Source organism: Rattus norvegicus, chromosome 17, assembly GCF_036323735.1.
Source record: "Rattus norvegicus strain BN/NHsdMcwi chromosome 17, GRCr8, whole genome shotgun sequence".
Taxonomy (NCBI): domain Eukaryota; kingdom Metazoa; phylum Chordata; class Mammalia; order Rodentia; family Muridae; genus Rattus; species Rattus norvegicus.
Window position 1 is genome coordinate 85780401 of NC_086035.1, and position 23089 is coordinate 85803489.

Below are 23089 nucleotides of genomic sequence, written 5' to 3' on the forward strand. Positions count from 1 at the left end.
ACATAACAAATTTGGTGTCAGCTTCTGAAGACTCTGTAAACTGCAGACTCGTAATTAGGAGTGTGTGACTTTCGTCTCACTTTGTCCTCGTCTCTTTCTCCCAAGACTTGCTACATATGTGATGAGCAAGGACGAGAGAGCAAAGCGGCCACTGGCGCCTGCATGACATGCAATAAACATGGATGTCGACAGGCCTTCCATGTAACATGGTATGTTTCCACCACAGTAACACTGGCAAGCACGTTCCAGAATATGACATTGAACATCTACCCACCTGTGTAGTGCTGCAGAGCATTTTTTGGAATAGGTTTTCTGTTCAGTGCTGAGGATCAACCGAGTACCTTGTGGAAATCGTTAAAGCGCTGACCCAGCCACATCCCAGCCCTCTTGATTGTTTTGACCAAAAAAGCATACGCTCTTGCTTACGGTGCTGTGATGCTGGAGCAATGAGAACGCCTGGTGGCAGAATCCTGTAACAACCTGCTACTGGGGAGTGAGGCAGGGAGATCGCCAAGTCACAAGGCTGCGTGGGCTGTAGAATGTTCAGAGCCACTTTGGACAAGCTCATGAGCGTGTGCTTTTAAAGCTGGTGAGGTGACTCAACAAGGAAAGGTCCTTGTGTACCAAGCTCAATGACCAGAGTTTAATCTCTGGACCCCACATCGTGGAAAGAAAGCCACCTCTACCAAGTTGTTCTCTGACATGACAAATGCAGGTCAGGGGTGTACCCCTCAAAAACACACTGAATGCATGAGTAAAGACAGTAGCAAATGAAAGGGGGTAGCAGTGTAGCTTAGGAACGTGCTCGTGTAGCCTTCAAGAACCCTAGACAACCCCCCCTCCCCCAGAAGGAGAGCACCGTGTGCATCTGTACTCCCTGCCGTGGTGCTGTTGCACACCTTCAGTGAGGCATGATCTTTACTTGCACCAATATTGATGTGAAAAGTGAAATTAATAATCGTGAAGAGAAAAGGGATTTAGCTGTGCCCCTCTTGCTGGGTTTATATCACTATTTCCTTTTTCTAATATTTTTAAAATTATAATTATCTTAATAAAACACCGTTCTGTTTTCATGGGCTCTCATTGTTACCCAGCCTGTTTCAAACTCCTGGGCTCAGCGCACCTGAGCACTGAACTGCAGGCGGGTGCTGTTCCTTATGTGCAGCTTCTAAAGCCACACAATTGCTACTTAGCGACATAAAACTTGATACATGTTTATTCGTGATAGAGATGAAAACTTATAAATATAACCATAATTTTAAAGAATGGTAAATTCATTGCAAGTGGAGGTGAGCTATCCTTGACTACAACTCCAGTAGAGCTTCTCTGTTTCCTTCCTTGTGTTAGGGAGGGAGCAGGGGCATGAGTAGCCCTCGCACATACTAATGAAGTAAGCAGGTTGCTTCCAACAGAGCTAGACCTGTAGCCCCCTTCTTACCTCATTTTCCTTTACGTGGTCTTACAGGTGTCAAAAAGTTAATTTTCTATGCTTAACTATGTCATGGCGTGAGTTGTGCTGACCACCTTGGCGTTGATTTTGCAGTGCTCAGTTTGCCGGGCTGCTTTGTGAAGAAGAAGGGAATGGCGCGGACAACGTCCAGTACTGTGGCTACTGTAAATACCACTTTAGTAAGCTGGTAAGAGGTGACACCGTCACAAAAAGGGCATAAACGAGTCACAGCATACTCACAGGTGTCCTTGACTTTCCTGAAGATTGACTTCATTTAGCTTGCTGGGTGGTGGTGGCGGTGAACGTTTCTAACCCCAGTGCTTAGGAGGTAAAGGCAGGCGGACCTGTGTGAGTTTAAGGCCAGTGTGGTTCAGAGAGAGGTCCAGGTCAGCCAGTGCTACACAGAGGAATTAATAACCCTGTGGTGGGGGGAAAAGACATTTAGCTTGTTCTTTCCTTTTTTTAAAGATGTCTGTCTGTCTGTCTGTATTTATTTATTGTGCATGAGTACACAGTAGCTGTCTTCAGACACACCAGAAGAGGGCATCAGCTCTCATTACAGATGGTTGTGAGCCACCATGTGGTTGCTGGGAATTGAACTCAGGACCTCTGGAAGAGCAGTCAGTGCTCTTAACCGCTGAGCCATCTCTCCAGCCCTAGCCTGTTCTTTATTGACAATGGAAAGAACTGGTCATTTAAAAAATGTTCTGCTTTCCTGTAACATTATACATTAGTATTTACTAGTAATCGATAGCAAAAGCATTTATGAGGAGAGCATTGGTTTTTTGAGAAGTGTTTGATTGTTGAGTTGCTTTGACTTTGTAATGTCTGAAATTCACCACTCTCCTCATCCTCCTGTTTTACCCATTTTATTCATTATAGGCTTAACTTTTCTTTTTTATTTATGAGGATATAGTGAAGTAGAAATAAGGCTGTTTTGTAGCTTGGCTAGAGACTTTGACAAAAGGTATTGAGACCCATGTTTGAAGATTTTAAGATTTAGTCAGATTTCATGATTATAAAAGAGTCAGACTTGGATGTTTAAAACTTTTTGAAGCCTTTGCCTCCTTTTGTTTCTAAACTTTTTGAAATTTTGTGTGTATTAGTGTTTTGCCCACCTGTGTGTGTGCACCACATGTGTGCTGTGAGGTCATACAGAAGAGAGTGCCAGCTTCCCTGGATGGAGGGTTGTGAGCCCCTGTGGGTGTTGGGTACTGAACGTCCCTGAACTTAGATCTCGCAAAGAGCCGCAAGTGCACACAGTTAGAGACTTTGGATTCTAAGTACCTATGTCCATTTTCCTTTGAAAAATACATGTTTTTTAATGCTCCAAGGATCTGTTACTCAGTTCTTCACTGTGTGGATTCATATGCCTAGTGGTTCTCACACAGCACATTGTTGTGGTATTTCTCATGAAATGATGCATGACTGTACCCAGAAGTGCATATCTTTTTCAGTGTTTGCTCACGACTCATCTGTCTTATGGCTGATGGAAATGGACTGTTTACAAGAAGTTTAGATAGTATAAAACTGGAACGTTTGAAGCTGGGTCTGGTGGCATGTTTGTGACCCCACCTACCCACCCACCCTTTGGAGGAGGGAGGACAGTGAGTGGTTCAGGAAGTGAGTGAGAGTCTTGGTCCTGGTGTGTATTGTTGAAGGCTGGCCTGGCTGCCTGAGACTGTAAACAGACAGAATAATTCTGACATTTGTACCACTAGGTTTTTCTCATCACTGATTATTGATGTGATCCTATTTGCTAGTTGTAAAAAAATGTCAGTCTGGTTAGTAAATGTAACTTAAACTTGAACTTGTTTTACAGTTACTTCACAAACCAGTTTAAAACCAGTTAGTTATGGTGCCAATTGTAAGCATTTCAAACAAGTCTTACCTTCAGACTGCACCATGCAGTCCTAGATATTAAAAGAAATACTTTTAAAAATGCATGGCTAACACTGACATTTGTCTAAATTTGTTAAGTGACGTGTAGAGGTGAGTATGTAGAGAACTCTTGTTCTCAGTATTAAAGTGTTTCTTGCGTTACTACCGGCATAAGGTAACTGTAAATGTCGACTTCCTGTTCTCGCAGGCTTGCCCTCTGTTTTTCTCCTGGGTCCCAGGTGTTGGGTGTGTGCCCTGGCCCCAGAGGCAGTCTTGTTTAACATGGTGTCTTTGGTTAAAGCTTTCCCTCCCTCCCTCCCTCCCTTCCTTCCTTCCTCTTTTTTTTTTAAGTGAATTTTGAGAATGTAGTAGTTTATTTAAAAGCAGGGATGTTCTGATACTTTGGAGGGGGACAGAGTGTCTATGTAGCCTTGGATGTGTTCTCTCTCTGTAGTCCATGCTAACCTTGAATTCAGAAGTCTTCCTGCCTCTGCTTCCCTAGTGCTGGGATTAAACATGGATGCTACTGTGCCTGGCTTGTTTTCACACATCTTAATTAATATGCAAAAATATGGCATTGGTGTTAAATTTAGGATTATTTTTTCTTTGTAATGCAGTGGATTGTATTAAACTCTTATGTAAATTGAAATACTGATTTTTTTTTAGAAGAATCTTTAGACATTTAAAAACATTTTATAGTGAAAGTAGTTTAAGTCTAATAAAGTGGATTTTTTATATACATATACACATATGTATATATTTTCTTTTTTAGAAAAAGAGCAAACGGGGATCTAATAGGTCATATGATCAAAGTTTAAGTGATTCTTCCTCTCACTCTCAGGATAAACATCATGAGAAAGAGAAAAAAGTAAGTGGATTTGTTGTTGCTAATTATGTAGCACATCACTTAATAAACATTAAAAATCTTTTTAGGTAAAATTGTTTGTTTTTTTTTTTACAGCTAAATGTGAACATTGAAATTCAGAAAAATTTGGCTTAATAGAATATTAAATCAAAGATTAGGTAGAAAATAATGCCATATTTGTAAATATGGTTTTGACCATTGGAATTAAAGGTTTACATACAAGTTGATTGCCAGCATGACAGTGATTTCTTGCATGTGTAACCTGTCATCTTACAGAGCCTTGTGCTGACCTGAGCAATGGCAGTTTGCTGCTGTATATCACTAACGGATTATTTCACGTGTAATGGTTTTCTCATCAGCTTTCCTCCTGTGTAATAGAACAACTTTAAACTCTAAATATTCTTGCCTGGTTTTTATTTTTCAGTGATGCTAATTTTTTTTAGTGGCCAAATGTATCATTGTTTGCAAATGTTTTGCCTTTTAATTAAAATACTAAATCTTGCTTAAATACTAATCTTCTGATTTACCTGTTCTCTGCTTACATTTTTACTTGTTTTAAAGGCTGTGATTAATTTTTAATAATTAAAAGTGAATATCATAGAATTATTCATATTGATTTGTGAATAAGAATATATTGGAGGCACAGCAAAGGGATAAATTCAATGAATTATCTTAATGGAAATAAGGTAAAAGGGCATCTTAAATGGCGAATGTTTTTATACAGTTGATATGGGCTTGTTTTGAAACTATGTCTGCAGATTGCATTTAATTATGTGAGAATAAGGTCACTGTATCTGTAAAGTGCTTAAGATTTGGAAAATGCTAATGTATAGTTATCTTAGTACATTTTGGTTTCAGTTTATATGTTTATACCTTTATAATATTAAATCTTCAACGCTTTAGTTTCAAGAGTGTTTTTTACTGTGACAAAAATAAGTGCAGTTTTATACTTAATATAGGTAATATTGGTGTGAGCACTGGGGGGGGTCTCTGGAGGCCAACAGTTACACTTGTTTCTCTTATGAAGCAGCTTTGTGATAAGTAACACCAGGGCCAGGTTCCTTGTTTGGATTTTGGATGATTAGAATGACAGGAGTTGGTTTAAAATATTAAGGGTTTTACTGTTAAGTGATTCCTTGTAAAAGTACGAACTGGCGTTTCTGTAGCTTAATTAATTACAGTGTGAAGTCTTAGCATTTGGTCTTTAGTTGTGGTATTTCGTGAGCATTGTTTTGTTTTAGAGGTGAGCATTGTGCGGTGACGGTGGTTTGAGTGTGTGCTCTGCCGTGATGTACTGGCAGTACAGTTTAGCGCTGTGCTGGCCACTTACCTCCCACAAGTGAATGTCAATTCTTATTTTACCAAACCTTTGTAAAATTGTTGTGGAATTCTAGATTTAAAGTGTTGTATTTAATTCTTTGTTTAGGTCTACATTTTAGATTTGAAAACAATAATTTTATTTTTAGCATATATTAAAAGTAGAACAGTTTTTGTTCTACTTTTGTTCTAGCCTAAAATCTACTATTGTTTGTCTCCCTCTGGTGCTAGTAGTGGAGCCCAAGGTCTCAGGCATGCAAGACAAGTATTCTGCCAACTGAGTTACATTTCCAACCCACATTTCTATATTTTATTAGTAATTGAGGTTTATTACACACATCCATGGGTTAAACCTCCTGTAAGTTTTATCATTAGACTTACTAGCTTGCCTTAGTGTCGGACTTCTAAAGTCTGTTTATGACGTTAAGCGATACCATAGTTGAACTGATAGCGGTGTTGCAGACAGATCTTTCCTCCATCTTTACACTTACTTAAGAGCTGTTCTCCCTGTAGTAAGGGGAATTGAACTGTAAGCTGCCCCCGTTCATCACTCATCAGACAAAGCGGTTCTTCCGGTATTGATCATCATGCGAGTCTTGCACCCTTGTGTTTGAATTGTCGTCCTGCCTCGTCCTCTGCAGTAGCTGTACAGGCCTGCATCACACTTTACCTGGCTGTACTTGCTTGGATTCTAATAGTTAGGCTTGGCATGGTGATATAGTTGGGTAATTCCAGTACCCAGAGAGTAAATTAGGAGGGTCAGTAGTTCCAGGCCTGCCTGGGCTACTAACAGCAATTACAGATAAATATTAGAGAGAAAACATGGCCCTGTGTGACCATTTACGCCCTTATCGTATCAGGTGGAACTGGCAATGCTGAGTCAGTGTGTGGCAGGTCTCTGTAGATCGTGTGCAGGTACTAAAGCATTATGTGTAAGAGATGTGAGCATCTGTGAGAGTGTGTGTGTGTGTGTGTCATACACAGGAATGTGTCCTGGAAACAGCCCATGACCAACCTCGGGAATGGTAATCAGATGATGTATTTCATTGACATGTAGCATTCATAGCCTGTGCATACTTTGGTATTTTATTTATTGTCTTTTTTTTTTTTTTTTTGTAAAAAGAGAAGGTCTCTTGTAGACCAAGCTAGCTGTCAATTCTGATCTTCTACCTCCCATCTTCTGAAAATATAGGCATGTGCATTCTATCCAGCAGACATTTGTAAATTTTGGTAATACTATTCTTTTTGTTTTATTTAAGTTTCTTGAGATCAGCTTTTCTGTGTAGATGTGGCTGTCCTGGAGTTCACTGTGTAGATCCACCTTTCCCTGCCTTCAGAGTCCTGGGGCGTGGTGTGCCCCTCCCCCACTGGCTGACAGTAGTGCAGCTTTATAAACGCGTGTTGTGAAAGGAAGCTCTTTTGCCTCTCCATCATGGAGTTCGATTTGAATGTTTGCTTTTAGTAACGTGTGAGGGTGCTGCTCATGGACTGCGTTTAATACTAACTGTCTTGGATTTGAAACAGAACTGGCAATGTAAGAAAGACAGTGCTAAGTGTTGCTTTTCCAACAGAATCCCGAGACTGCAGAGCCAGCTGCTGTAGTGAAAACCTACTAGCTCAGAAAGGCAGAGGAAGTACCTGCTGGTCTCCTACTCCACCAACATCCCCGATAGAGAAGCCCTTCTCCTTCTCCACACTGTCTTAAATACCCATCAGCTAAAAGACGCTCCTTCTCTTTCCTGTCGCCTGGTTGCTTGCGGTTGACTTTGGTTAGCTCTTGTTTACAGTATGCTCCTGGGTTAAAGGTGTCGGTACAGTTAAGCCACACCAAGAAAGGTCTTTCCTGTTCACTCTGTCTGGGTTCACAGTGTGATCAAATATCCTGCAACAACTAGGTATATGTTTGATTTTCGATAAACAAAAATGGAACAAAACCAAAAATAGAGACTATAACTCTTATTCATTAGATGATGTCATGTGTTGTTGAGCTGGCATCAAATCACAAGCTGGGACTGTGGGCGGCTACACTTCCCTGGCTGTATTTGTCAGCATATACTACCTTCCTCAGAATGCTGTTCTTCATACCTGTCTATAGTCTACAGTAGGTTTTGAGGATACTGACTCTACAGTACTCGTTGTCCCACTGCCTCTGACTGCCTTCCTTTACCAACTAGGCTCCTCTACTTGTGCCTTGTTTGTTTTGTGTGGGGCGGATGACCCAGCGAGTTTTAAAATTGATTCTAGGACTATAGATGAAGCGTCATTTATAGGTTCACAGATACGCACAACTGAAGAAAAAATGTTTCTCTCCCCCAGCAGCTATTAACTGCCTGCCTATGTAGCATGTGATATAGGGAGAGCTGGGCCTGCACGTCTACGTTAAATGAAAAAAAGACTGTAAGCGATGGTTCAGAATGCTTGCTGCTCTTCCAGAGGACCCAGTTTCATTCTCCGCAGGTGGTGCTGTTCATAACCTCCCTCCAACACGCATGCACACAGGCAAAATACCCATACATACGGAAATAAACACAATTAAACTTAAGAAATGAAGTGGTTACCCAGTTTCCCTCCCAGCCCCTGCTCCTGGAATGACGAGACTATGTGATAACGCTGCCATAAGCTTTGGCTTGTCTCTGACTTGCTCTTAGCTTAGCCCTTTCATTCTAACCTGGGTTCAGCTTCATGGCTGGTTTCCTCTCCTTGTCTTCTCTCGTCCATCTCCTCAGAGTTTCTCCAGTGAATTTCCTTCCCTTTCTTCTCTTCTGAGTTCAGTTACCTGCTGGTTTACCTTGGGCTCCTCAGCCTTCCAGCTGGGCTTCCTGGGCTTCTCACTCTTTCCCAGAATTCTCTCCTTCCCTGGTGGATGTCTCCTCTACTTCCTGCTTCAGCTCATCACCCATAAGCTTATAAGAGATTCTCTCTACAAGAATCAGTTAAATATACACAGGTTTTGCTTTTCAGGGAACTTTTGTGTGACCAAAGCCTTATTTGAATGGGTTAAGGAATACAGGTGTAGTGGCTTGTGCCTTTAGTCATAGTGCTAGGGAGGCAGAAGCAGGCCAGCCTAGTCTGTATAGTGAGCTCAGGTCAGCCAGAAATACTCATTGAGACAATTGATTAGAGATGGCCCAGTGGGATAGAGTGCAGTGCAGGCATGAGGATCTCAGTTAGGTTCATTTCCTAGCACAGGGTGAGAGCCAGCTGCAGTGCTGCTTGTCTGCAAATGTGTGGGGGAGGGAGAGACAGGTGGATCTTTGGGGATCATTGGCCACCTAGTTTGGCTGAAGCATCTCTTATACACATCACCTGTCAATGAAAAAAAAAAAGCCTATAAGCTGAGGCAGGAAATAGATGGGAAATGGGTAGGAAGAGACAGTGTCGTGGGCTATGGTGAGAGGTGAGGAGACACCAGGGAGATGCTGAGGAAGGAGCAGGCCGGGACTGAAGGAGAGGTGAGTCACCAACAGGAATGAGCTCAGCTCAGGTTAAAGGGAGGCATGAAGCCGTCGGTCTGTCTGACAGGCTCTTCTAGTAAACTTAGAGCTCACAGATTTGGCTAGATTGCTGGTCAGTAAATCTTGGATCCTCTTTCCGGCCGCTCCCCAGTGCCGGGCTGGCTGACTGGCCCGCTCGCGCTCTCGCTCTCGCTCTCGCTCTTTCTTTCTTTCTTTCTTTCTTTCTTTCTTTCTTTCTTTCTTTCTTTCTTTCTTTCTTTCTTTCTTCCAACGTTTTTAACATGGGTGCTGGGGATTGAGTTAGTTCCTCCTTGAATGTTTAGGGAGGCAGTCCTTGATTTTGGTTCATTCTTGTGTCTTTGTTGATCATCTCTTGGCTTTTTCATCTCAAGGTACATTTGATTTTACTTATTTGAGATTTTATTTATTTATTTATTTATTTATTTATTTTGGTTCTTTTTTTCGGAGTTGGGGACCGAACCCAGGGCCTTGCGCTTCCTAGGTAAGCGCTCTACCACTGAGCTAAATCCCCAGCCCCAAGATTTTATTTTTTAATGAAAGCACTCGGGGCTATAAAATTCACTTTTAGGACTGCTTTCATTGTATCCTGTTGGTTTTGATATGCTCTGTTTTAGTTTTAACTAATTGAAGTTCTTAAAAAAATTTTGTTTCCTTTTTTATTACATCAAGGATCCATTCAGTATTGTGTCGTTTGTGCTTCATGAGTTTATTTTTGTGGTTTCTCTTGCTGTTCATTTCTATTTTATCCCTTTTCGTTCAAATAGAATCCAAGTAATTTCAGTTCCCTATATTGTCGCTTTTTATCCCATTAATGCTATGTTTCAAAGAAAGTCCCATGGACTGCTGAGGGAATGTGTACTGGGTAATTAATGTCTGAATAGAGTGGTCTGTAGATAAGTGTGAGGTCCACTTGATCTGTGATGGCACAACCAGTATCTGTTTCTGGTTGCTCCCTTCCCATCCCCTGAAGATGAAAATAAGGTCTTGAAGTTCCCATGCTGTCTCTGTGTGGGTGTCATGCTGTGTCATCATAACTAGAATTGTTTGTCTTCCAACTCCTATTTAGTCCAGGCTTACCTCAAACTTGAGATTCTCCTATAGATTTGTCCCACCAGGACTAGTTACTGTTTTCATTTTTATCGTGTTCTTCCCTCTCACACTGTAGACTGTGTGTTTCCCTTCCTCTTTCCTGCTGCTCTCAAACTGTCCTCCTGATTTAGCCAGGAGAGAGTACTTGGGAATTTATGGTTTTTGTTCACATCTGGTTCACAATAGTTCATACGTAAAAAATATTTTCTGGGGGTTGGGGATTTAGCTCAGTGGTAGAGCGCTTGCCTAGCAAGCGCAAGGCCCTGGGTTCGGTCCCCAGCTCCGAAAAAAAGAAAAGAAAAAAATTTTTTCTCAATCATTAAGTACACCCTAGTACTTTCGTGTGTAGTTGTAATAAAAGGACATTTTTAATATAGTTACAGTACCATTATCAAAATAACTATTGTTACAGCTTCCAATCTGCCGGTAATTCTAAAAGATTTAAACAGTTATTAGTTATTTAGTGTAGGATCTTTTTTTTTTTTCTTTTCTTTTCTTTCTATTTTTATTTTTCGTGGTACTGGAAGCAGGGACAGGCACAAAATGCGGAGGTCAGAGGTCAGTTTACTTGAGTTGCTTTCCCTCCATTATGATGTGGGTTGTGGAGGGAGACTGTAGCTATTCAGACTTGCTGGCACCAACTTGCTGGCTATAACTCTCAGATATAACCTTGGTTGGCCTGCAACCCATAGCCTCTGTGTCTACTCCCAAGTGTGGGTTTAAAGATATTCACTACCACACCTAGACGGTATTTGAATTTTAACCACTGTGTCTTTCATAGCCACAAAGGAAACTTAAAAATCTTGGTTCCAGATCTAACTCAATGGTTCATGAGGATTATATAATGGGAGTAAGACCTATTTAGTGTTTCCTGGTCTGGAAAATTTGAAACCCCTCACCCCCAACCCCCAGTGGATTCTGTTGGCATATGCCTTTGTTTTTTTTTTTTTTTTTTTTTGCTGGGGTTTGCTGGGCCAGCCCTGAACTCAAGATGATTTTCCTCACTCAGTTCTTGTGCACACACACATACACAGGCATGCATGTTGAGAGAGAGAGAGAGAGAGAGAGAGAAAGAGAGAGAGAGAGAGAGAGAGAGAATGAATGAATATGAATATATTAAGAGTGACCCATAAGCTGTATGGTCTGAGTAGTCCAACAATGACTGTCTGTTGAGAGAAGGGCAAAGATGTGGTAGTTCTTTGTTCTGTCAGACTGAATGTCTCAGCTGAAATGCCAGGTAAGTCCTAGAGAGCTGCTGGCCTTTAGACTACATTAGAATCCTGAAATTATAGACATTAACTGTGGTGTAGGCTTTTATGGTGGTGCTGGGGTCTGAAATTTGGTCTCCACGTGTCTTAGTCAGGTTTCTATCCCTGCACCAACATGATCAAGAAGCAGGTTGGGGAGGAAGGGATTTACTCAGCTCACACTTCCACATGGCCGCTCATCACCACAGGAAGTCAGTGACGTGCATCTGTCCTGCTGACATCACTCTGCCAATCAGCTCAAGTCGTCCTTGGAAGCCGCAAGGAACGGCAGCACCACCAGAGAAGATTTGGGTGCGCTCCTCTCTGTGGAGTCCTGTGCGTGTAAGGTGGATGAGTACATGTGCTGTTGGCAATGACTCCTTCACGACTCCTTCCTTTCACACGCTTGCTTTAGCACAACACCCTCTCTCCTGTGTCTGCTTCAGCTAGACACTTCCTCACATGCGTGCTCCAGCAAAACACCATCCAAATGACTTTTCAAAGAACCCTTAAGTTTCCACTTGGATTTATTGTGTGCACGTATGGTCTGTGTGTTCCAGGCATGTGTAGAGTTCTAGAGGACAGCTTGCTGGAGTTGGTTCTCTGCTTTTGCATTGTGTGTTCTCAGGATTGTGTTTAGCTTGTCAGGTTTGGTGGGATGTGTGCCCTCACCTGATGAGCCATCCTATCAGCCCTGTGAACAGTCCTGCTAATGCCCATGGAGACTTTTTTTTTTTTCTTTCTTTCTTTTTTTTTTCAGAGCTGGGGACCGAACCCAGGGCCTTGCGCTTGCTAGGCAAGCGCTCTACCACTGAGCTAAATCCCCAACCCCCCATGGAGACTTTTAATGATGGCCACATGAATACCCTGTAAATTTTGTTCACTCTAATCACAAGTGTCTTGTATTTTGAGGTTTTATTGTTGTAAGAATATCTTAGTCCTTTTGAGGACTTTTCTATCTGCAAATCTTACCATTTACCTTTTATATTATGACATATTAGAATTTATTGGCTTTAAACTGCAATAAAGATTATGATCCTGTAGTTGCCTAGAGATCAGCCATGGGAGCTTAGCAGCTATTTTAGTTCAGCATCTCTCATCCAGTTTCTTTGACAATGTTGGCTTAGAGATGGGGTTTGGAGGTGTGAAGATGAAGTCAGGGAATAGGGTGACAGTAGAGTTGCGTGAAGGCGTGAGTGAGGATAGGACGTCTTTAAATGCCTTCGTGTGCTTTTCAAGCTGTTATTAGGAGACATTTTGCCTAGTGGATCAATTTCTTAGGACTCTGAGTATATGACAGTGGCACCTAGTCTTTTCTAGCATGGACAATTGTCTTTTTCCTTTTCTCTTTTTGGAGCTGGGGATCGAACCCAGGGCCTTGCGCTTGCTAGGCAAGTGCTCTACCACTGAGCTAAATCCCCAACCCCTAGCATGGACAATTTAAGAGAAAAGCAACAGTTGCCAACCTTTTCCTTTCGGAATACTGGGTTTTTGAGGGGTGATTGTGATAAAGTGTATGTGAGGTAATATTTTTCATCTGCTTCTTACTGTTGTATTCTCAGTTGTTACCCTGTGTCATTCATGTAGTCAGTAGATACCTGTTGGTACTGTAGGTCAGTGTTGGTCAGGGAATCAGAGACATTACTAGGGGCAAAGGTCTTTGGAGATTTGGACGGTCAGTTTTAATAGCCAGCTGACATGGTCGTGAATCACTCAACAAGGGGGAGGGTCTTAGCGAAGGGTTGTCTGGATCAGGTCGTGTGTTTGTGTAGGGAATTGTCTTGCTTGCACTCATTGGATAGGAAGATGACTGCCCGTTCCTGTTGGCACAATTAGGTAGGCATTGGACCCTGCATTTATTTGTAAGAGTGGAGAAAGTGAACTAGTGCTTATTTTCATGTATTGCGTTCATTGCTGTCCCTTCTGACTGAATGTAATGTGGCCGTTTCTCAAACTTCTGTCTCTGGAGTTAGGATTGAGAAAGATAGTTTTTAAGATTTGTTCTTTCCTTCTCTTTTTCTTGGCAGTTTGCTCTACAATCTTCCTTTTCTTCAACAGTGGAGATAGGAATCTACAGAGGTAACTGGGATTAAGGAATGGAAAGAGAAAGTCATTGTCTTTTGGAGTTAGTTAGTGTGCTAAAGATGCTATTGGAAAGTTTCAAAATAGTGATTAGAGCAGAAGCTCATTGAAGATTATAGACTAATAAAGACCAGGATACAGTTTGAGTAACTTAATTTTTTGAAGATTCTTAGATATGGGGCTGGAGAGTTAAGTCAGTTAAGAGAACTGGCTACTTTCCCAGAGGATCCAAGTTCAGTTCCCAGCATCCACATGGCATCTCCAGTCTTGGGCCTCTAACTCATTGTTCTGGCCTCCATGGGCATTATGCATATGATACACAGACATATATGCATGCAGAACATTAATGCATACAAAAGAATAAAAATAAGTAAATATTAAAAATATTTTAGGATTGAAAGAAATGAATCTTTAAAAATCTTAGCTATGAAAAAGGGTCTATATGTGAAGAAAATACCGTTGGCTGTAATTGGTCCAGAAAGGAGCAAAGAAGCCTGAGGGTAAGCCCGTTACCTTCTGGAAGGTGATGCTGTGCAGAGTGACTGAAGGGTCGGGAGGCACGTAGCCTTCAAGGCTGTTTATAATCAGAGTTGAAAGTGATGCAGGGGAAGCCAGAAAATATTGGAGCTAAGGTCCTAGAAGACTTATGACCTTTATTGTTCCTGATGTTATTGTGTGTTTTTTTTTTTTTTTTTTTATAATGTCATGACCATCAGAGGATATTAGGTTGATATAGTGTTAGGGCCTTCACATTTACAACTCTTTCACTCTTCTGAATCAGAAGAGCTAGATAATGTAGGCATGAATTGTTTTCAACCTGCTTTAGTAAGTGTTCAACCTCTCCTAGCCCACCACTCACCAGAGGTAGTAGTGGAAAAGAAGCGTTATTAAGACATGGGGGTGGGGCGGAGTACACCTATTTAGAAGTAGTTCTTTGGGGTGATTCCAGTGTTCGTTTGTTCTCAGTCCAGTTCACTAGCAAACACCAAACAGGACCCAGCAGCTGCAGCCACTGAGGAACCACAGCTGCAGCCCAGTGCACTCAGCCAGACACCGCGTGCAAACCAGCACTTGTGTGTGGTGCAGTCCAGAGGAGACTGCCGTGAGGTGGGGGCTTTAGTGCTCTTCGGAAAGTCAGCTGTGCTGGATGGTGCTTTTCGCTGGGGTAAACATGTGAAAAAGTGTTTTCCTGAAGCAGACACAGGAGAGAGGGTGTTGTGCTAAAGCAAGCGTGTGAAAGGAAGGAGTCGTGAAGGAGTCATTGCCAACAGCACATGTACTCATCCACCTTACACGCACAGGACTCCACAGAGAGGAGCGCACCCAAATCTTCTCTGGTGGTGCTGCCGTTCCTTGCGGCTTCCAAGGACGACTTGAGCTGATTGGCAGAGTGATGTCAGCTGGACAGACTCAGGTACTGAGGCAAGACCTGTGGAGGATACAGACGTAATGTTTAGAGGGCATAAATAGAACTCGAAGGGCAGTGGCGTCCGAGCTTGGCCTGTTCAATGCTTTGGTCTTGTCTTTGTTGCTGATCTTTGCTTTTCTGAGAAAGACATAGCCAAGCGCTTTCCTGGTGTTCCTGGCAGCCCCGCTCCCTCCTGCTGACTCACGCTGATGGAGCAGAGGCCTGGCTGTCTCTGCTAGACAGTGCCCCTGCGGCCGATGCCTGCTTGCTGTCCATCTGTGAAGTGTGTGTGAGTGGGTCGAGCTGCTGATTCCCAGACAACACACATGGGAGTTGCTCCCACGAACTTTTCTAAACAGTTTCCCTTCCTCCATACCCTTACTTCCCACTACCTCTCTGATGGGTCCTTGGCTACCAGGGGGATGAGGGAGATGTTGGGGAGGTTAAAGCGTTTAAAAACCACCATTAAAGGTTGGAGTTGAAAGAATGAAAGTCACAGTGGGGCTCACGGTTGGCCCTGGTCTGTGGAAGGGTGGGAAAGTGCAGGGACCGATGAGGAACACTTAGGCGAGGTTCCTCTCTATCAGTGAAGCTCAGCACAGGAGTTAAGGTGAACCAGTGTGTGTGTGTCTTGAGCAGCGAGGTGGAGCAAAGCTAGCCAATGCTTGGACTGTCGTGGGGTCAGACTCACATTCCTGCTAAGCATCACGGTTCTTCAGTCGTGCCTGCCCCAGCAGAACATGATTTGACAGAACTGACTTTGCAAAGAAAGCAGAAATTTCCTTTTTGGGTCAGTTTTATGGTAGCAAAGCGGTTGTCAGCCTGTTGGTACTTTCTGTGTCGTCTGAAGTCTTGTTCCATGGAGCAGTGCAGAGGTCAGATGTCATCTCTTCCTGGGATCTGTTTTATTAAAGCAAAGCACCCTGGGCTTAAGGCCTCTAAAATAAAAGCACGGACGCATTTCTCCCTATATAATTCCTATTCTGGGTTTAGAGGCTATTGACTTTATAGATAACTGTGAAAAGATAGTCAGGAAAATAGTTGCTTTACTAAATAAGCCTAGTGAAACGGCCACATCTGACTTGGAACCAGGGAAATGAGTTTATTTAATAACTAGCTATTCAGAAATAAGTGATTAAGTAGGGTTGTTTCTATACCTTACAATGAGCACGTTTCGAGTGGCTTTATATGGTGTTTACTTTCTACTCACAGCCAAATCCAAAAGTGGACTTTTTGGTTCTTTTTTCCGGAGCTGGGGAACGAACCCAGGGCCTTGCGCTTCCTAGGCAAGCGCTCTACCACTGAGCTAAATCCCCAACCCCCAAAAGTGGACTTTTTGATTGACAGTTTTCTTCCAAATAATCAATCTGCTCTTTTTCTCCCCTCCCTCCCTGCCTCCCTCCTCCCCTTGTTCCCCGTCTCTGTTGCTGACCAAGCCAAGCTGGGGGAGAAAGGGTTTCTGTAGCTCACTGTTCATTGTTGTTGGAAAATGACACAGGACAACTGGCCTAAAGGCCAACCCAGTGATGGCCTTTCTTTTCTCTGAGCTTCACTTCATCTCTAGTTTATGCCAAACCGGAAAAAACTTGGAAGGGTAACATAGCTTAATAGAAACCATAGTGTAGGTTAGGTGAGAAATCCTGGCAGTCTCCAGGAGAGGTGGAGAAAAAGGCATGAGTCAGGACTAAAGGTACACTAAGAAAGGAAAACACAGCGCACCAAGGACGGAGGTGGGCTGCTGAATTGTGGGAAGAGGCCCAACTCTGCTTTTTCAAACCCTGCTTTTTTTTCTTTTTATGTCGCACCTCTTGCTGCCACGCTCATTTGTATTGGCCTCCCCTGCTGAAAGCATTGTGCACCTACCTTGTTGGACCTGGAGGTTCCATACATTTCCAGTCAGACTATATAATGGTGTAGACCTAGTAAAGATGGCTCTATCTGACCCCAAGGGAAGCTGGATCATTTCTTTGCTACATAAAGGACCAGGCTTTGGTAAACAGTGGTTATCTCTGCAGCCGATCTGGGGAATTCAGTTTGAGACAGGCTTTTGTATAAGAGCTCTTGTGTGCTTGAGGAAGACCTGAACTTGGCTTGTTCTACACTTCTCTATCCTGTTCTTGAAACATTGAATAATTAACAGAAAAATTTAAAAAGCAGAGAACATGTTAAAAAAACTCACTTAGTGCAGTCCAAAATAGCTGTTATTACTAGTAAATATTGTAGATTTTTTTTCTGTGTATACACAGATTAAAAAGAATGGTTAGATAAGAATATTAGATGAATTAAATAGATTATTTTGATTTTCAAGTTAATTTTTTGTTCAAGAAATATTAATTCTTCCAAGATCCTTTTAAGGCTAAGGATAGAAATCAGAAAAATATAAAATATTGTAAAAGTAAAATTTTCTTCTAGTTTGGATCTTAAGAAACAATTAATTCTTCCAAGATACCTCTAAGGCTAAGGATAGAAATTAGAAAAATACAAATATTGTAAAGGTGAAATTTTCTTCTAGTTTGGATTCTTTAAAAAAATGTATGTGTGTCTATGTGTGTCTGACTTTATGTGTGCACACTATGACCATGTGGGAGCCTGACAGGGTAGAGGACAGGGAAGGTCCCCTAGAACTAGAGTCTGTAGACTATTGTGAGCTACCGTGTTAGTGCTGGTAATTGAACTCAGATTCTCTGTAAATAATAGGAACACTGAAATTAGGGTGGCTGAAGGAATTGAGAATGCCTTTCTCTTACTTTTGTGTGTCCATAATTTGTGTGTATATGTATGTATGTATGGAGGCCAAAGGTGGATAGTGGACGTCTTTCTTGATTGTGATTTTGTATCCTTTGAGCAAGGTCTTTTCAATCACAACCCAGAGCTTGCCAGCTGATAGTTAGTCTGGTTAGTCAGTTTGATCTGTGGCATAGTTAATAAAAGAGTTAAAGAAGTATGTGAGTGTTTTGCCTCCTTGTCTGTCCATGTACCATATGTGTGTCTGATGACTGCCAAGTCCAGAAGAGGGCATTGGGTCTCCTTGCATCAGAGTTAAAGACGGTTGTGAGCTGTCATGTGGTTATCAGGAATCCAGCCTAGGTCCTTGGAAAGATTAACCTGTCATCAATTCCACCTATACCCATTAAAACAAAACAAAAGAAGACAATGATAATTAAAGATTTTTGTAAATTATAAACAATCTTAATTTTTAAATAATTGTTTATTTAAAAAAAAGAGTTATAGGTGCTGAGAGTTGGAACTTAACCTTGTCGTTACAAGAAGAAATTCCATGTTCATTTTCGTGGTTTTTTCTTTTTGCATACATATTTTAAGGATTTATTTATGCACACGTGTGTTCTTAGTGCCGTCTTACACACGTGGAAATAAAAGGATAATTTGCAGGAGTTATTTTCCTTTCCCGATGTGCTTCTGCCTGACAGTGAGTATCCTTACTCACTGAGCCGCCTGACAGTGAGTATCCTTACTCACTGAGCCACCTGACAGTGAGTATCCTTACTCACTGAGCCGCCTGACAGTGAGTATCCTTACTCACTGAGCCACCTGACAGTGAGTATCCTTACTCACTGAGCCACCTGACAGTGAGTATCCTTACTCACTGAGCCGCCTGACAGTGAGTATCCTTACTCACTGAGCCGCCTGACAGTGAGTATCCTTACTCACTGAGCCGCCTGACAGTGAGTATCCTTACTCACTGAGCCGCCTGACAGTGAGTATCCTTACTCACTGAGCCGCCTGACAGTGAGTATCCTTACTCACTGAGCCGCCTGACAGTGAGTATCCTTACTCACTGAGCCGCCTGACAGTGAGTATCCTTACTCACTGAGCCGCCTGACAGTGAGTATCCTTACTCACTGAGCCGCCTGACAGTGAGTATCCTTACTCACTGAGCCACCTGACAAGTCCACCGTGACATTCTGAAACAAAAGTCGCCCTAGACGTTTTCTTCCATACTTAAGATGGTGCTCCTTCCCATGATCCTTGACAACCATGTAGGACTTTCCCCACACGCCTCTGCTGGACGTGCAGGTTGTCTCCTTTCTAACCCATTACATGTATGTGTTCCTGTGTTTTGCTGAACTGCAAGATTGTGTGTACTTCTTTTGATGAAATTACAAGGTGAAAGGTTTGGGTGAATACTTGCCCAATTAATGCTCTTTCTACTTATTTGTTTGTTTGTTTAGTGGCCTAGTGTGTGTGACGCTTCTTGGATTGGCTCTCTAGCTCCACATAAAATGCACACACTGACTGACATGTGTAATGCTAGCATTGGGGAGGTGGAGGCAGGGCAGTCCAAAGGTATGCGCCTTTCTAGTCCTTGCTGGGTTATATGGCACATGTGAGACTGTCTCAAAGGTTATTATGATAAAAATTGAAAAGCCGCCAGGCTGTGGTGGCCCATGCCTTTACTCCCAGCACTTGGGAGGCAGAAGCCGGCAGATTGGTTGAACTGAAGGTCAGCCTGCTTCTACAGAGAGAGCTCCACGTCAGCCAGGCTACACAGGAATGGTCTCTCAAACAACAAGCAAACACACACCAAACAGAAAAAGAGAGAAACACGGAACCACTCTGATTTCTTAGATTTTGATTTTTACCCCCATCCTCCCAGGTCTTTGATCATCTACATCCGACATTTTACCGTTCTGGCCTCCCCCTCTTCCCATTCTGTATACCCGAGCTAGACTCGTCAGCTCTCGTTTGCTTTTATGGTTAATTTTTTTTTTTAAATTAAAATCAGATAAAGAGATAAAACAAACTACTTTTACATTAACTTTTTATTATACTGTTGCCTCTGTGTTTTGTTTTATATTGTCTAGATTTTTTTCTGAAATCATTAACTGGTTTTAATAGTGTTATTACATAAGTTTAGACATATCATTTGATATCTTTCATCACTTATTAAATATTGTTTTATAATTGAGTCTATCCCTCTTGTTCTATTAACCAATTAAAGTCCATTGTCTTTGTTTAAAAGTTTTTTTTTTTCAGTTTGTCTTTTTAATCACTGCTTTGATCGACATTATATAAGCTGTTGATTCCACTGCAATCCATGTACACTGATCATTGAAGTTTGACTTCAGGATACATTTTTTGATGTGTTTCACAGTGCCCCGTTCCAAGTTACTTTTTGATTTGCTTTGTGTTATCTGTGTCTCTCTTTATAACACCTTCTCTCTTCTTCCCCCTACACACACACACACACACACACACACACACTCTCTCTCTCTCACATGGACACACACTCATTCAGACACACTCACATGTACTCATTCATATACATGTGTTCTCTGTCAGGCTTTATAAAGTATTAATGTTTGTTTCATCATAATCAAGCCCCTTTCCTATTATGTCAGTTCTGTATCAGGCATAAGTGATGTCAAGTATGGGAAGAGTAAATAGAATTATTTACTATGCTCCTCCCAAAGACAGACAGACAAAGTACCCCACAACTCTTTATGTAGAAAATGGCGCAGATCTAGGCCAGACTCATTCGTACATCACGTTAGATAATATAATCAAAGACACCCACACAGAAAGCTCTTCACACAGAAACTCCCACCATTGCTACCTGTGTGCCTTTGTGGCTTGTGACGCGGCGTGTGCTGTTGCACACTCTAGACTCTCGGTGTCTTGTGACAAATGAGACTCAGGACAGTTTGTCATTAGTGTCACGTCATCTGGGTTTATTCTTGAGGCTGTAGGAACTCCTGGCTGATTTGGTGGTGGGAACTGCTCAGATTCATAAATGTAGGACTAGGTCTTGCAGCTCATAGGCAGAGAGGCTCCACAGTTCCTTCACAGCGGACATGACTGTTCATTTGACTTCTGAGTGTTCTCTGCAAGACCGCCAAAAGGAAACAAAACTTAAAAGTAAAGCAAGAACAGTAAAAACCAAGCATCTCTCCGTGGAAGCCGCAGTGTGTCACACAGTATACCCTTTTGCCCAAACAGCTTTCCTTGCAGATGTCTTCCCCACAGGCATACAGGCATGTTGGAGGGCCTCTCCCATCATTTTTTTTTTAAAGATTTATTTATTATATACATTTAGCCATCTTTAGACATACAGGAAGAAAGAGGGCATCAGATCTCATTACAGATGGTTTCTCTCAACCCCCACCTTCACCCCCCAATCAAACATTGTTAACCCACGCTATCTCCAGCCCTGGTGCAGTGTTTTTGTTGTTGTGTGTTTCTAGCGGGACAAGTAGGACTATCTGAGTAGCAGAGGTGAAAAGCTACGCAAAGCTTCTTAGCTCCACGTTTGGACTTAGTACCACAAGCTGTTGATGACAGCAAGTCAGATTCAAGGGCTTGATGGTACAAATGGTGTTGGATTTCTCAAAATGGCAATGTGATGACTTTGGATGTCATCAATTAGAAGAACTAAAATCAATAAGTTTCTTAAACTGTTACCAGAAACAAACAATTTTGTTTTACCATGTTTATATTTTGTTGTTGGCAAAGTTTTAATGCTGCAGTCAGAAACAGTGGGTGTTTTTAGAATACTGTATTAAGAGCTGTATTTTTTTGTGGGTTTGTTTATTCTGCTGGAATATAATGCCTTTTAGGATGGGGAAAAGGAAATGCAGCTTTCATGCCTTAGAAATGTTAAGTGGTCTAAACAGTTAAATTTATACGCTGGGAAAATATATACGCTTGGAAAATATATACGCTGGGAAAATATATACGCTTGGCTTCAGACCTGGGCCAAGGGACTCAGGTACATAGTGTACACACCAAAAGCAGCCCTGGCCTCCAGGTTCTCCCAGCATCCCTCAGTTCCTACCTGGCAAACTGTGCCCTCTCCCTGGAACTTTCCAGTGCAGGGGCTGGACGGGGCTGCCTTCTCCTAAACGCTCTCCCCATATAATCTGGACATTTTGGGCTCCCCTCTTGTCTCATTCTTTCCTCTCTTCTCTCTTGCCACTGTCCTCTGTCCCTTGTCCCATGGTGATTTTCCTGGTCTCCTTCCTGGAGACCAATGAAGTCACCTACCTGAGAGTAACTTTCCAACCTAGTTCAATCTAGTTTGAATTGGTTCATTTCGATGGAGGAGAAATGACATCACAACTACCTGAAAAATTTATACCCAATACTGAGAACGTTTTCTTGGAAAAATCTTTGACTTTAAATAAAGTTGGGATCTTACTATGTAACTTCTTGTTTAACTGAATTCCCTGTTTTACATTTAGATGTCTATTAGTTCTGTGATTGACAGTAGGATCCCCAGAATCTTACCTGCTGCTGCTACTTTTTTTTTTCTTTTCTTTCCTTTTCTGTTTTTGTTTTTGGTTGGTTGTTGTAACTAGAAACAAGGATCAATTGTTTTTTATGTCAACCAGGGAAATGTCTTTTTATTGGGTTTCCATGTCTTAATGTCTAATATCTGGACCTTAAACTTTGGTGCGTGGTTGCTGGGTGTGGTGTGCACGTCTACAGCCACAGCACTGAGGTGAACGAGGCAGGGCTGATTCAGAAGCTACCTTCTCTAAAAACTGATGTGTAGTGATCGAGTGTGAGAGTGTGAAGTGTCCTGTGGATCCTAAAGGCAGTCTTAGGGGAACAGGGCCATTAACACACGTCCTGTCTTCCATGACAGCTGACGAAAGGGGTGACACTTTCCCAGAGGCTTTAAAAGAAAGTTACGTATGTATGAATTATTTAATTTAAAGCATGTACTTGTGTTTAACTTTAGAAATATAAAGAAAAGGACAAACACAAACCAAAACACAAGAAGCAACCCGAGCCATCACCCGCCTTGGTTCCTTCTTTGACTGTTACTACAGAAAAGGTAAGATGGGACATCGGTTTACATGTGTATAAATAACTAATGAAATTCTTCTGAGGATACCTTGCCTTCCCATCTCTAGGGGCCCAGTTTCACCCACCTTCCATGCTGGGCGTCATGCACTGAGAACTATGGTTTGCTAGGTCCTTCGATTCTTGCTTTCTGTTTACTCTGTACTTGTCTCCAGGGACTCCGTAAGGCTAACCCGTTAAAGACGCATTAAGAAGTGGGCCTCAACTCAGACTTCAGCTACCTGTAACTTTGAAGTCTTGCTTCACCACTTAGGAATTCTGCATTTATATGTCGTTACCAGTAGAGAGAGGAAATGATGATAGAAGTTGATTGTAAAGTGTTTAGAACTACAGCATATGCAGTATCTGGTTCATAGTATTACTTAGGTTATTAGGCATTTACATTTTCATATGAGGCAAGCAGAAGAGGGTTGAGGCATTTCGCTGTGACAGAGTAGCGAGTGAGGA

At 42.0% G+C, this 23089-nt stretch overlaps 1 protein-coding gene across 31 annotated transcripts in view; it reads left to right on the forward strand.

Moving 5' to 3' along the window:
• The window catches only part of Mllt10 (MLLT10, histone lysine methyltransferase DOT1L cofactor), a 127828-nt gene that overhangs the window by 50437 nt on the left and 54302 nt on the right, over positions 1-23089 (forward strand). For 24 of the 31 annotated variants that reach the window (XM_039095942.2, XM_063276642.1, XM_063276654.1 and 21 more), the window contains 4 exon segments: positions 106-209; positions 1544-1637; positions 4104-4199; positions 22518-22613. In XM_039095942.2, the coding sequence (XP_038951870.2) occupies positions 106-209; positions 1544-1637; positions 4104-4199; positions 22518-22613 (390 nt within the window). 31 annotated transcript variants of the gene reach the window in all.